The 13,658-nt window shown below is 36.6% G+C and overlaps 1 protein-coding gene across 1 annotated transcript in view; it reads left to right on the top strand.

The window, feature by feature from the left end:
• PGR (progesterone receptor) overlaps window positions 1-11,739 on the top strand; it is a gene marked incomplete at its 5' end in the record, with an annotated part of 35,740 nt that extends 24,001 nt beyond the window's left edge. The window contains 4 exons of the mRNA XM_080364062.1: window positions 740-884; window positions 3,887-4,017; window positions 9,042-9,199; window positions 11,479-11,739. Of these exons, the coding sequence (XP_080220188.1) occupies window positions 740-884; window positions 3,887-4,017; window positions 9,042-9,199; window positions 11,479-11,634 (590 nt within the window). The 3' untranslated portion in view covers window positions 11,635-11,739. The remainder of the gene's footprint in view (window positions 1-739; window positions 885-3,886; window positions 4,018-9,041; window positions 9,200-11,478) is intronic.
• Window positions 11,740-13,658: the final 1,919 nt, after the last annotated feature.

The following is a 13,658-nucleotide window of genomic DNA, read 5'->3' on the forward strand; positions in this document are numbered from 1 at the left end:
GTTTGACACTTCAGTGCTGCAGGAAAGGGTAGTCCCTGTCACTGCCCTTCCCCATTGCAGCTTGTGCTGTCAGACCTCTTGTTTTACCCTCTAGTTTTCTGATGGCTTCATGAGCTGAGCCAGTTCACTGAGGGGTGGCATGAATGCCAGAACTTGCTTGAAGGAAGTAACAGGACAGGTAATGAAGAGCAGGACTGCTGCTTTCAGTGGCAGGAAGCTGATAGATTGACTCAGATACTTCATAGCAATCTCTGAAGTTCAAAGAGCAAAAGTTATCAAAGGCAAACACACAAATGAATACCCTTCAGTTAAGTGCAAGAAAGATATTAATATGTGGATGTTTATTTTATTACATCTCTATCTCTTGTTAAGAACACTGAAGTCCAAGCTATCTCTATTAAATAAGAGTTAGTTACAGTGATCATGTTACAAACTGTCATATTTTTACCAAAGGCAAATTAAATCCATTCCTACTTACTGAAATAGTCACTTCAGTCTGCTAAAATTAATTTTGGCTTGATCATTCCAAAATATTGGTTCAGAACGAGAAGGCAGGAGGTTAACTACCAAGGTGAGATAGTCAGTTATTACACAAACTTCTGAGAGCTTCATCCCCAAAAGCACTTGTCTTTCTAGGTGTTCTTAGTTTTATAGCTCAAAGTTGTAATCTCAGAATACCTCCTCAACTGTTGTCTAAATTGGAATTATTAAGCATTTTAACGTTTAATTTCATTTCCAGGATTTCGGAACTTACATATCGATGATCAGATAACCCTCATCCAGTATTCCTGGATGAGTCTAATGGTTTTTGCGATGGGATGGAGATCATACAAACATGTCAGTGGTCAGATGTTATATTTTGCACCTGATCTGATTCTAAATGAGTAAGTAGACTTTGCTGTTGCATAATATAAATGACATTTTGAACTTACTTCTGTCAATGAGAATGTGTCTTCATTGAGGCCAAGGTTTCATTCATTATTTGTTCTTTTTCAAAATTAACAGCAGATGAAAGTCCTCTGATTATGTTAAAATTCAGTAACTGTGGGAAAGGTTTATTATGTTGACATAGCCAAACAAAAAGAGTTTAAATAATACTTTTATTCACGAAATAAAAAAAAATGCTATCAGAAGATTTACCTGAATTCATCTGAATAAGATGTGAGTTTATGTTTAACAAATGGAATTAAGTGGGATTTTCTTTTGTCATTTTTGGGGTGGGTTTTGTCAACTGTATGTAGTCTAGGATACTCAGTTTTGACACTTTCTGATAGAACTCTGCTTTTCCAAAATACATTTCTTATCTGAAAATTGTAATAATTTAGCAAGAAGAAATTTTAATATCAAGGATAAAATATATGAGACTGCTCTTTTCTGTTTTGGGGCGGAGTTGTTGGCTTAGTTTTTCCTTCACTGTGCCAATGAATTCAGATAATCTTCATTTCAGTCTTTGTTAGTTTTTCAGTTCTGCAAATTAGTATTATCAAAGCTGTAATTTTAGGTAGTTTGGGTATAATACACGTGAGGTTTCCAGGAACAGTAAAATATAATTTCATCTCCCTATTTATTTTTCCTGAATACATTTTTCTTACTTATTTTTCCTCTAAATCCTAAAAGAACTACTATGAAGTGAGGTGAAAGTTAAACATGTTTTCTTGTACATTATACCTGTTTAAGGATCAAGAGGTGGATTTACAGATGATCCATCCACCTGAATTTAAAATCTATAGACATGCAGGTTCTTCCCAGTGAAGTTCTTCATACAGAATATTCAGTGGAGCTGACCCTGTAAGTCCTGACCTTTCCTCTTCCAAATGACTTTAGATCACTGTGAGGTGACAGAGTAATAAATTCTTTCCTCTCCCATGCGTATTAATTATGCTGTACAAATTGAAATACTTTGAAGGGATGAGATTGAGAAAACTTCTGACTGTATTCTGTGACAGCACAGTCTGTGATTTTTCTCATGCTTACATTCAGAAGAAACACAGAGTGAAATGGCTTTAGGCAGTAATGTCGTGTCGTGGGGTATTACCCTGCATGTGGACCACTGCTGCCACCTTGTGAAGATTTTGTTCGAGGCTAGGGTTGAGATTTGTGTACCCTGATTATAATCCCTCAGAGACAGCTGCTTGTTTGTAGCTCAAGACCATCTACATTGAGAAGGAGGTGGGCTGACAACATGCCCTTCTCTTGGTTGTAGAACCGAGAACATCAGGGTCACATTAGAAGCATTATAAACAAAGGTTTAGACATCGAAAGTAAGTGGTACGCTGAATCATAGCTGCAATTATTTATTGGGAAATAAATTCGCTTTTAGATCAGTGAAACGTAAGCAACTTCCCTGTCTATGACGATGTTTAAGATTGTACTCTCCCAATCACTTTAAGCAAAGATAACTGCTGAACACAGCCAAAAAAGTCAACTCCACCTACCTCCCTACCCTGGTCATGTATCTCCATGATTTCACTTAACAGCACAGACACTATCTGGTTCCACTGTTGAACAGATAAGGAAATGATGTGCTTGAGAAATACCACAGAAAAAGCCATCAATTAGTAGATGAGGATGATCCCTGACCTGACTCACCATGTGGACATGGTGGCACTGATGCCAGAATAGCAGGAGTGAATACCTGGGGGTGCAAAAGGAGAATGGAAGTGCCTTCTACAGGGACAACACACACTTGAGTTGTTTTAAAATGACCATGAAACCACGATCTGAAGATTGTTTAACAGCCAATCTGTCATTTGGCAAACTGAGTTGTAGTGCTCCTTGGGAATGGCTTGTTTGGTACCACCGATTTCAGACCAAGAAAGCCAGAAGTGTTAATTGGACAATGATTTCAAGAATTAGTATTAAAACCTTACAAGGATTTCCTGTTGCTTATACCTTGCAGTGTCTGAAAACATGACTAAGAACAGCATTTAAGCATACCCTGACAGAGACTACCAGAAAGCAATCAGAAGGGAGATTTAAAGTTGCTACCAAAGTAGCCTTTGCTTTCAGACGTAACAGATTAAATTTCTGTGTTTAAGTCATTTAAAGGCTGATGTGAGACATCAGATGTTGAACAAAGCTGAAATAATTTTCATTTGACATAAGAATAACACTTTATAGGATAGAAGAAAAAAGCGCATTGAGAAAAGTCTTTTATTCATGGAAAATACCTTCTGTTTTCATTGTTGACGGTAGTATCTGCAGTCATGTTAAATCACTGATCTGAACTTCATTGGGGGGATGGGCTTCAGGTTAATGTATAATGAATTCAGTTTCCTTTACAAACTTTAAAATGCTATAATTGCAGTAATTCCAGTTGAAAACTGCCTTCCCAATAAGTGTATGCAATAAAATATACTCAGTATACAGAAATCTCAAAGAGAAAAGTAAGTTTGGAGTGCTGCAAAAAACTAAACAGTTTATGTGTTTCCTTGTGTGATTTGAAATCTTTTCAGAGAATGTAAAATGTTATTAACCTTGAAAAAAAAAAGGTACTTCACATTAATTATTAGGGTGTTTTTAATTAATAAAAAGCCTTTTTTGGTTATCATTCAGCTTTGAGAATCTCCAAGGTTTGTGGGTTTTGTTGTGGTTGGTTGGTTGGTTGGTTGGTTGGTTGGTTTGGGGTTTTAGGTTTTGTTCGTTGGTTTGGTTTTTTTCTCGGCAGCAGTGACAGATTAAACATCCAAAATAACAGCACATTCATTGGGATTAAAAAACTAGACAAAACAGTCAGAAGATTGTTTGTGTGTGTGACCTCTTTACTTTCTGTAATGTAGTAATTAAAATGCTAACAAGACATTTCCTTCAAGCAATTAGTACCAGAGCCATTCCTTTTCTTTATTTTCATGTTTTGTTTTGTTTTTTTACCTTTTCTGGGTGTAAGACAGAGGATGAAAGAATCATCGTTCTATTCCCTGTGCCTGTCCATGTGGCAGCTCCCCCAGGAATTTGTCAGACTTCAAGTCAGCCAAGAAGAGTTCCTGTGTATGAAAGCACTGTTACTTCTCAACACAAGTAGGTTCTTTTATTTCTTTGTAACATACCATTAACAAAAGCATTTTGAAACCTATTGTTTAAATTGACAATTGCTAAGCTATCTGGCTTAATGAACTTCTATAAAGAAATGTTAGCATTCCAAGATCTAAAAATATTCTTTCTAGTGTTTATAAGGAACAAATAATTTGCAATTCTTAGTTGGTTTTATTCTGTATAAAGGCACTGGTAAAATGTTGGATCCCTTTTAAAATATAGCTATATCGCATTACACATTTTAAAATCAAGTGTGCAGAATTTCTGCCTGGAAGCTCTTCAGTTTAAATGACTCTACACAGATGAAAAAACTCTTGCAAGCATTAAAAATATATTTTAAAATATTTAATAAATTGTCAGGACTGAGGGCTTTATCTTGGCCAAGAACTTAAGGCATGCTTATTCAAAAGAATTGGGGAGGTGCACATGGCAAACAACACTAACATTTATTCAGCTTTTTGTAGTTGTAAATAGGCCAAGTTTAGCACAGATGTAAACAAATGGAAATGCTTTTCTTTGGTTTGTGGTCACTTTTAATCATACGTATCTTTTAAAGAATCCAGGATACAGCTGCATTTCACTTTAAATGGGAAATGTGGCAGTTGATGAAGTTATTTTCCAAAACTAAAATACAAAATTGTACATCTGCTCAGACCATAATTGTTAGTTATGAATCCCCAAATAGAAAGTTTTAAAATAGTACAGGTACCACTAGAAATGAGAATACGCAGCTCAGAGAAATATAATTGGAAGAATGTTGAAGTTTGGTTCTTTACACACTTAGAGTCAGAGAAGAGATGTGGAAATCCTCCATAACCAGCTTGTTGGTTGTACAAAGTTTCAGTAAAAGATAATGACCTGAATTTTATTCCTTCTTAAGCTGTACTTAGCCACTGTTTGCATAAGCTCATGCTTAAAATAAAACCAGATCATAAGCAGTAAAGATTAAATATACCTCATATGAACATTAAAACTACTGAAATAATAGCAAAATACCATACACTCTGCTGAAATTGCTTTGTTAGAATTCAAGTGTATTCATATTTTAAATTTTTTCACCTTATTTTCATCACAAAATGAATTCCTTTGTCTATCTGAATCTTAGAGGGAAGTTCTAAATGTCTGTGAAAGTTAGATACATTTATATTGTATATATTTTGTATATATATATATATATTTATGTATATATATATATTCTGTGTGTGTATATTCTGTATATATATTCTGCCTCTCCATTTCTGTCCCACAAAGTTCAAATTAAATTTAAGAAACATTGTAATGGTCCAATCCCTCTCATTCAGGAGTGCATCGGTTTAACAGTATTTATCCAGCTACTATTCTTTATCAACTGCATTGCCCTCAGAAACTCATTTTTAAGATTATATGTTTATATACATGCAAGAAATTAGGTTTTCTTAAAAAAAAAAAGTTATTCTAGCTGTGCTGATGAGTATTGCTTTTTGTTTTCCCCTGCACTTATAATCTTATAGGAAAAAACAATTTGTCAGATCTTTGGGAAAAGGAAAACATATAACCATTGTTGCTGAGACATTTAGTAGACATCTGCTGCTGTAAAAATATAATTCCACAAAACTGTTTTCAAAAAAAAATATAACCTCTATTTTGCTATAAGTTGTTTTTTAAGAGTACTTCTATTTTAGTCACGGTATTCACCATAATCTTCAAATGTGCAAGTACGGCCCTTTTGAGCTTTTGTATACTAAGGGTAAATCAAGTCCCAACTTCTACTCTGTCATTCTGTCTCATGTTTGATTTATTGTTTAGATGAACTGGTTTTTACTTCTTATATAATTTTGAGGAAACAATAATTAAACATAACTAAATGTCAGTCTCAATAAATTTCTGATTCTGAATAGAAACCTCAGCCTAAGTTTTAACACTATATTTGATTTTACAGCTTTTCCATTGAGTTTGCTGTGCCTTTGACTATTTTTATTTAAACTGTACTTTGACAGTTTTAAAGCTGTCTTCAAAACAGAATTAGTCTTTGCCAAAAGGACAACATTTTTATTTTCTGCAATTCTTTCAATTTTACAGGTCCTTATTTACTACATGTAATTTGCTGTGTTGCAGTAGTGCCCCAGAAGTTCTAAATAAGTCTCCATCTTGCAGAGGCCTTATACATCTAGGAACTAATACTGTGAATAGTTCAGAAACACTGTGATTTAAGAAAGTGGAGCTATGCCAAAAACCAGAGAGAAATAAGCATATAGCAAGTTCAGTTCTAGCTCTGACACTTTCCAGACTTTTGATTTAGAGGAACTGCAAAATCTTATTGCACAAGATTTTGGCTGGGCTCTTGCCACTGAATAAAAGCATCCGCATTCTTTACATATGTTCAGAGGCAAGGAACGTTTGAGCTACCTGTTTTAAATTGCATTTATGCATGTAAGACATCCTTTTCCACTTACATAAATAGCTTAGTGAAACCTTTCCTAATTAGACAGGACTGTGACTGTGCCTTTGCAGAATTCTAGGGAAACAGGCCATGAATTGCTGGAAGAGATCTTTCAACTTAATTCACAAGTGAAATGGAAGGACTTAACTGCTGGTTTAGAGACGTAAGTCAAGGATAGCATCCACCTAACCCTAAATTCCATGAGAATGTCACTTTATATGAAAAATAATGTAATTCTGCTATTAGACATACTCAGAACCATTCAGGCTTTGAAAATCAAGCTGTTCTTTTCCCGTGTCATAACTTTTCCCCACTGTGACTATTTCTGCTTGTGAGCATTGTTTCTAAGCAGATTGCATTCTCCACAGAACTGAACTTTTCCATTCAGACCCTCACCACAGATGTGACAGGCACGCTTTCAGATGTCTCCTATGTCTGTCTGGACATGGGAGGCCGTATGAAGTCAAACCAAAGCTCCACCTTGTCCAGCATTTTATCTCCATCGGTTGCCAAAAGAAATCTAACATATCATCCCTAAAAGCTGGACTATTATTAAATATGGTGTTACAAATGTAGTTTTTGTGGAAGCAGTCACAATTTCTATTCTCTATTTTTAGTTTTGTTTGAATTCCATTTTAGTGGGTAGTCAGACCCTGACTTCCATAGCCCAGCTCTGTGCTTAGACACTTGTCTTGAAAGTAAACTTACTATTTTCTGCATACATGTCTTCCTCCTTCCCTGACATTCATTAGTTGTCTGAGGAGACACTGAGCAAGAAACAGCCTTAGCAAACAGGATCATTTCCTCTCTTGGGCAATCTCCTACAAAATAGGAGACTTCTGCTTAACTCAGGTAGAGATTTGAACTTCTGCCTTCTCAGCTTTCTCTGGGTTCAAAGTGAGGGAAATGTAGTTTTAATATGTTTACCTGAAGTGTCTCCTTTCCCCTTACGTTCTTTTGAGGAACCAGACATGACTTAGGCCACAGGGTTTCTGATCTCCAGATGGAGAGCAGCACTTATCTCAGTGCAGGGTTTGCTACCTAATTCTCTTGCAGGGAATGGCTTTAGGTCCAACCCCTCTCTGCTTTTTAGGTGTTTTCTCTTTTAAGAATCCCACTCCTAGGTATCTCACAGTACAATGCATTGTGCAGAGTGTCAGTACAGGGATTTATTTCTGTTTTAATTCCAGAAGGTGACAAATCACCTGAAAGTTGGGTGTTACTGATTGAATAAATCAATGTCATGATGAACTAAGCTTCAATTCTTTTTGTTTTTTTAATAGATTCAAATGAAATCTCTTGTGGCCTGATATTAATTATGGTCTGATACCAGAGTGAAGATGTACTAGATACCTAGATAGCTAGCAGATGATTTAACTGTGTGAGCTAGTCCCTGTGACATTCTTTTAGAATCTGTGGAGAAAAATAAGCCTCTCTGCAGCATAATTCTTCTCTTTCTAAAGCTTCCTCTAAAACTGTGAACATGTTTTGTGCCCAAGACTTGCTTGATTTTTTCCCACTACCACTGCAGCAAGCTGTGGTAACTGGCTCAGATGGAGCTGCCTATACTAGAAAGTGTCTGAAGTTGGATGAGGTGAATCCTTCCCCTCATGCTTGCTGTCAGAATACGAAATGTTAAGTGTGACGTTGCAGTGTGAAATGTCATTGGCAAGAAAGAAAGGAAAGGGGAATAGATTTAACAACTCTTTGAAAACCAATGTGTTTTAAACAAGACAGTGTTTTAATGTATGATTATTACAGCGACACAACGATTCAGATTTGATTGCCAGATGGGAATATATTTTCATCAAGTTTTTCATTTCTTAGTTGCCTCTGTCAACATAAAGTATAAAACTTGTGTATTACACTCTGCTATGTCAAGTAAATGAGAGCTTACACTGCCTTACAATGCTACCAACACTTATCATCAGTGATCAAATATGGTGTTATCACTTGCAGTCGCTAGCGGGTTCATTTGGCAGTGTTCCCTCCGTGTCCTCACTTTGGTCCTCATGGCTGACCATCAAGAGTGAGTTCAACCATTTACTCCTCGCTGTTAATTCCTCTAAAGAGCTGCCCACATTTAAGCCTCTGATAGTGCATCTATTCTAAGTGAAAGAGGTCCAAACAGGAAGCTTGAGCTGTGGATGCTTCACTGTCTGTGCTACTTAAGAGTTGTTGGTTCATTCCTTGACTTGATTTTGAAGCACTCCAGCTAGATCGCTCCCAGATCAATGTGCTATGAAGGGGGCTGACCCTCAACATGGTAAATACGAGCCAGTCCATAACATCTTTCCTCAAGGACAGGAGCGGTTCTTTTGGCCGTCTTATTTTCAGCAAACAGGCATAGCTGAATCTTAAGGCTACTTATAGACATCAGCAGGTAGCATGATTGACTGGTCATTGCTTGTATGTTCCTTTAAGTAATTGTATCACTGTTTCTGGAGTAACTGTTGAACAGGAAGAAGTACCTCGCATATAATAATGAATTGCACTGGACAGTGTGAGATACTGTAAGTCGTCCTTGTACTTTAAATTTCTCTCATTGCCTTCACAATAAATTGCAACACAAGTGTTACTTTCTTTTCAGTTCCTTTGGAAGGTCTAAGAAGTCAAAGCCAATTTGATGAGATGAGAACGAGTTACATTAGAGAACTGGTGAAGGCAATAGGTTTGCGCCAGAAAGGTGTTGTGGCCAACTCACAGCGCTTCTATCAACTTACAAAGCTGATGGATTCCATGCATGATGTAAGTATCCTTGTTAATGTGTTTTGCTTATTATGTAGGAAAGAACTAGTATTTCTTAAAGGTAATTTTATGGTAAGTAGCTAGTCAGCATTTCTAAACAACAAAAGAAAAAAACCCTACATTTTTCCTTTAGCTTGTATATTTGTATGAATAGATAGCTGTATATTCAACATCAATATATATTATATAGTATACAAGATTTAAGTATTTGAGAAACATGCATTTGAATGCTACCATTTTGTTTCATTATTTCTATAACATAACTAGTACAGTTATGGTTTTTGGTAGAGGGCAGCGCGTGTGTGTGCATGTGTATACAGGTTCATGAAAATATTTAAATAATGCAAAGAATAGACTATTCAAGTTGTAAAGTCAGGCTACTGAGAATTAAGGAAAGACAACCTTGGTTCAACTACTTTTATGTGTATATTCTATGCCATTTTTTCAGTATCTGTCTATATTTGGGAACTGAGTAGTTGTTGAGAACTCTAGTGGTGGTATCACAGAGATTCAGAAGTGTTTCTAAAGATGCAGCTGAATCCTTTCCACATCCCTGAGAATCCAGCAGGTATCCTATAGGCTTGATATCCATTAAAATTGAGGAATGACATTTTGTATAAACCTTTACCAGCATGAATATTGTTTTGTAATGGCTTGTGTATGTCAGCAGGATGGGCCAAGAGCAGAGAAAGCAGAGGAACAGGGCCAGACTGAGGGTTTGAGCAGGTGCTAAGGGAGCGGCACTGAGGCAGTTCAGGAAAAGTGTTTCGGAGTTCAGTGCTGATTGTGAGGGGCTCACCGGTAGTTCAGGGAAAGATGGTGTTTTTGTATGTTTCCGTTCTCCTATACTTGGCAAATCTGCATTTTATTTTAATAATTTGAGAATAAATTCATTTCTTAATCTAAAAACTCTCGTTGTCACTAATTCCTCCCTCTGATGGGAGAAAAAAACCCCATGAATAGCTCATTTGTGGGAGTTAAGAGAGGTAACAATATTGATAATTATGAGGTTCACCATGTGGTCTGGAGTCTTTTGATCCAATGCACAAACCTCTCCCGTAGCTTCTGCCATCCACAGAAGCCATATCCACAATTTGGCTATTACAGTGTCTCAGATACCAGCAAAAGGGGAATGAGACAAGTACGGAAAGCATTTTTACAGGTGAGGGCAGAGAGTACAAAAGTCTGAAGGGAGGATATGGAGCTTAACTTTAAGTATTTGCTGGTAGTCAGACTGCAGTTGTCACTCAGGACTGTGAGTTCTGAACCTTTCCCTGGAGTTCAGTCACCTTTGACTTGCAAAAACAAGTCCTGGTCAGTGACCTCCTCACAGCAGCCCTGTGCTCAAGGAACCTGTTTGGAATGGTCTTGCTTGGGAGAAAAGGTCTTCTTGTCTTACCTGTAGTAACAAGTTGTGTCACAGTATCCACAGGAAGACTCTTCTGAGTACTGGGCTGGACAGTTAATCTCTTCATTTCGAATACTCAAACAAAGAAAAATAGCCTGAGGGAAGTGAGTGAGGCTTGCTGCAAAATATCCTCCTAAGTGATGGTCAGAGGAGTGTTTGGTCCATGGAGTATCTTAGTTCAAGTCACTGTTTCAGCTTAGGCTGATATAGTGATAGGGGATACAAGGAAAAGATAAATTACATTAGAGAGACTGTGTGTTCTTAAAGTCTAGGGTAGCAGAAATAGTGTGATATTTGACAACATAAAGGTCACAGATCTTAAAGGAAAACTTGTAATTGGAACTTCTTAGAGAAGATAGAAGAGGTGAAAGAGTCACATACATCGAGCAGCTGCTTTCAAGGGATGAGTGCCTATGCAGTTTAATGTTTGTGGTATACACAGGCATGATCATCATCAGAACCATGGAAAAGCTGACAAGGAAACAGCACATGCGTTCCTCAGAGCAGTGTGTGAACAGCATGTGGTAACCAAGGCATGGAGATGGGTTGAACATGAGGAAAGACTGAATAGTTGTTCAGTAAGTGCTTTTGCTCATGGTGGTTATCATGAGTGAGGATAGTAATACTTTATGATATTAGTGAGACACTGTTTTTATATGACATACCATGTAGCTATATTTGTGACTTTCTGGCATGGGAGGATATTTTGATAGGGAACGACAAGTACCCACATCATTGATTCAGCGAATGACAGAGGAAGGTACATAATGATGTCAGCTGATGGATGTATGAGATAAGTAATTGACAGCATGTTTATCTGGCTGCATTACTCCTAGCCTGATTTATCATGTTTGTATTTTATTAAATCCAGCTAGTGAAACAGCTCCATCTCTTCTGTCTGAACACATTTCTGCAGTCCCGTGCACTGAGTGTTGAATTCCCCGAGATGATGTCAGAGGTGATTGCTGCCCAGCTACCCAAGATTCTGGCAGGGATGGTGAAACCTCTTCTGTTTCACAAAAAGTGAAATGTCTTTTCTCTTATCATAGAGATGATTTCTGGGTCATTTTTTTTTGTTTGTTTATTTTGGTCAAGAATTTGCAATGCCAGGACTAAAGTATATTTGTCATATTTACCCTGCCTACTGCTTTATACTTGTAACATACACAAGTCATTTAAGCTTGATGTACATATTGTGAGTTCCTGATTCCTTAACTGCAAAAATCATAGCAGTCATAAGAAATGTTTTGTAAACTCGGCTAGGTTGCTTTTTAGATATGCATAAGAATGACAATGAATAGAGTTTTCAGATTTCTAAGAACAGTTACCTTATACATTTTTCTTACATGCTCTAAAATTTCTGGTATGACATGGTCTAAACTTTATACTTTAGTACATTGTGTGCATGGGTACTTGTGGGCATGTGCGTAATACAATATTTTGGAGAAATTAAAATAAATAGTGCCCACATTTTTTCATGGGTATTTCACTTTTTATTATGTAACCTGCCTCACAGAAATAACCTTTCAAAGTTGGCTGTCCAGAGTTCAGTAGGCGTCACTGCAATACCTTCATGAGTGACTGAAGTGCTAGCCGCAAAATATACATTCATATTCATGCTCTTGTCTGTGCTCATACGGCATTGAAACTCTGAGTTCGGCATCCTGTTTTCTGCACCATTGGGTGCAGCTCTCCTTCAAAAATGGGAAAGCTTAGGAAGACATCAGTGTGTATTGCACCAGAAGTGATGTGTACGCAAACCAACTCAGCTTTGGTTTTTGTTATTTTCCTTAAAAGTTCAGCACTTATTGAAGCTAAAAATCACTTAGCTATCTTAAATTCATCATCTTTAAAATTCTGTATTTCAGAAGCTTTAAATAGAGATGTTTTCACTGACTACAACTCTTAATAACCTTAATGTTTTGAATTCCACTGCTGAATACTCAAACGGTCATTAACATCAAATTATAGCAAGATTAAATGCAAAAAGAAATGGAAAATATGACTACAAACATTTTGATACACTTCTGGCTCATTTCAATACTATTTAGTGGAGCTACATATTTTATATTTTAAAGGCATGCCATTATAATTGGGACAACTGTAAAAGAGTAATTGGACTAAATGAGCTTTATACATTCAAGAAGACTGAAACATTATGATGTGGTGATGTTTGTTCCTTTGATGTGAATATGGAGCAACTCATGCACTTAAGGCAGTAAATCACTGATATATTCAAACAGCGAAACAGATAAAGCAACAAGAAGAATGTATTAAAATACCACAAGTTTTGCCAGTGACTAAAAAAGATTCTCAAATTCTCTAACAACATAGGAAAGGTACTTTGGTACCTGCTGGTCGCGTGCTTTGGCTCTTCCCCATTCCATGTGGGATGGACCCACCACCTGACAGCATAGTGTTGGCGGTACAAATACAAACATATCCTTGTCACGTGAACAAAGACTCATCGGATGTAAGTTCATCATCCCACATTAAATCAGGGTGCCCCTCATTAAAAGTATAAATGATATTACTCGTTCATAAAAATTATGTCCTGATTCTTGAAAAGAATTTTGACAACTAACAACTAAAGGTAGATCTAAAGTTATCTTATTATTTATCGTTTCCTAAAGCTAATCAAGAAGAAGCTACATGATGACTGGGGATAAAAATGTTTTTGAGATTCCCACTTAATTGTCCAAAACCCACTAGAGTTTGTGTGAAGACGCGGCCCTGGATAAAATGATGTAAGCAGACTTTTCTGTTAGTTGACTAGATTCCTCATTTCTAACTGCTCAGAAACAAGCAATTTCTTTCATATTCAATATGGTCTGACTTTTAACTGTGATCCCTAAAGCAATTACGTTTTAATAAATAACACAAAATTCTTTATTTCTACATATGAAGTTTTGTTTTCTTTATTTTTCTTTGTATATGTATGTAGTAATTGTGGAACTGACTAAAAACGTCCATTTTGACCATTCTACATTTGTGTAACAACAATATTTTCATGCATTCTTTGGGAATTTAAGCATTGCCACATGATTTACC

The sequence above is a fragment of the Nesoenas mayeri genome, assembly GCF_963082525.1.
Source record: "Nesoenas mayeri genome assembly, chromosome: 1".
In the NCBI taxonomy this organism is placed as follows: Eukaryota; Metazoa; Chordata; class Aves; order Columbiformes; family Columbidae; genus Nesoenas; species Nesoenas mayeri.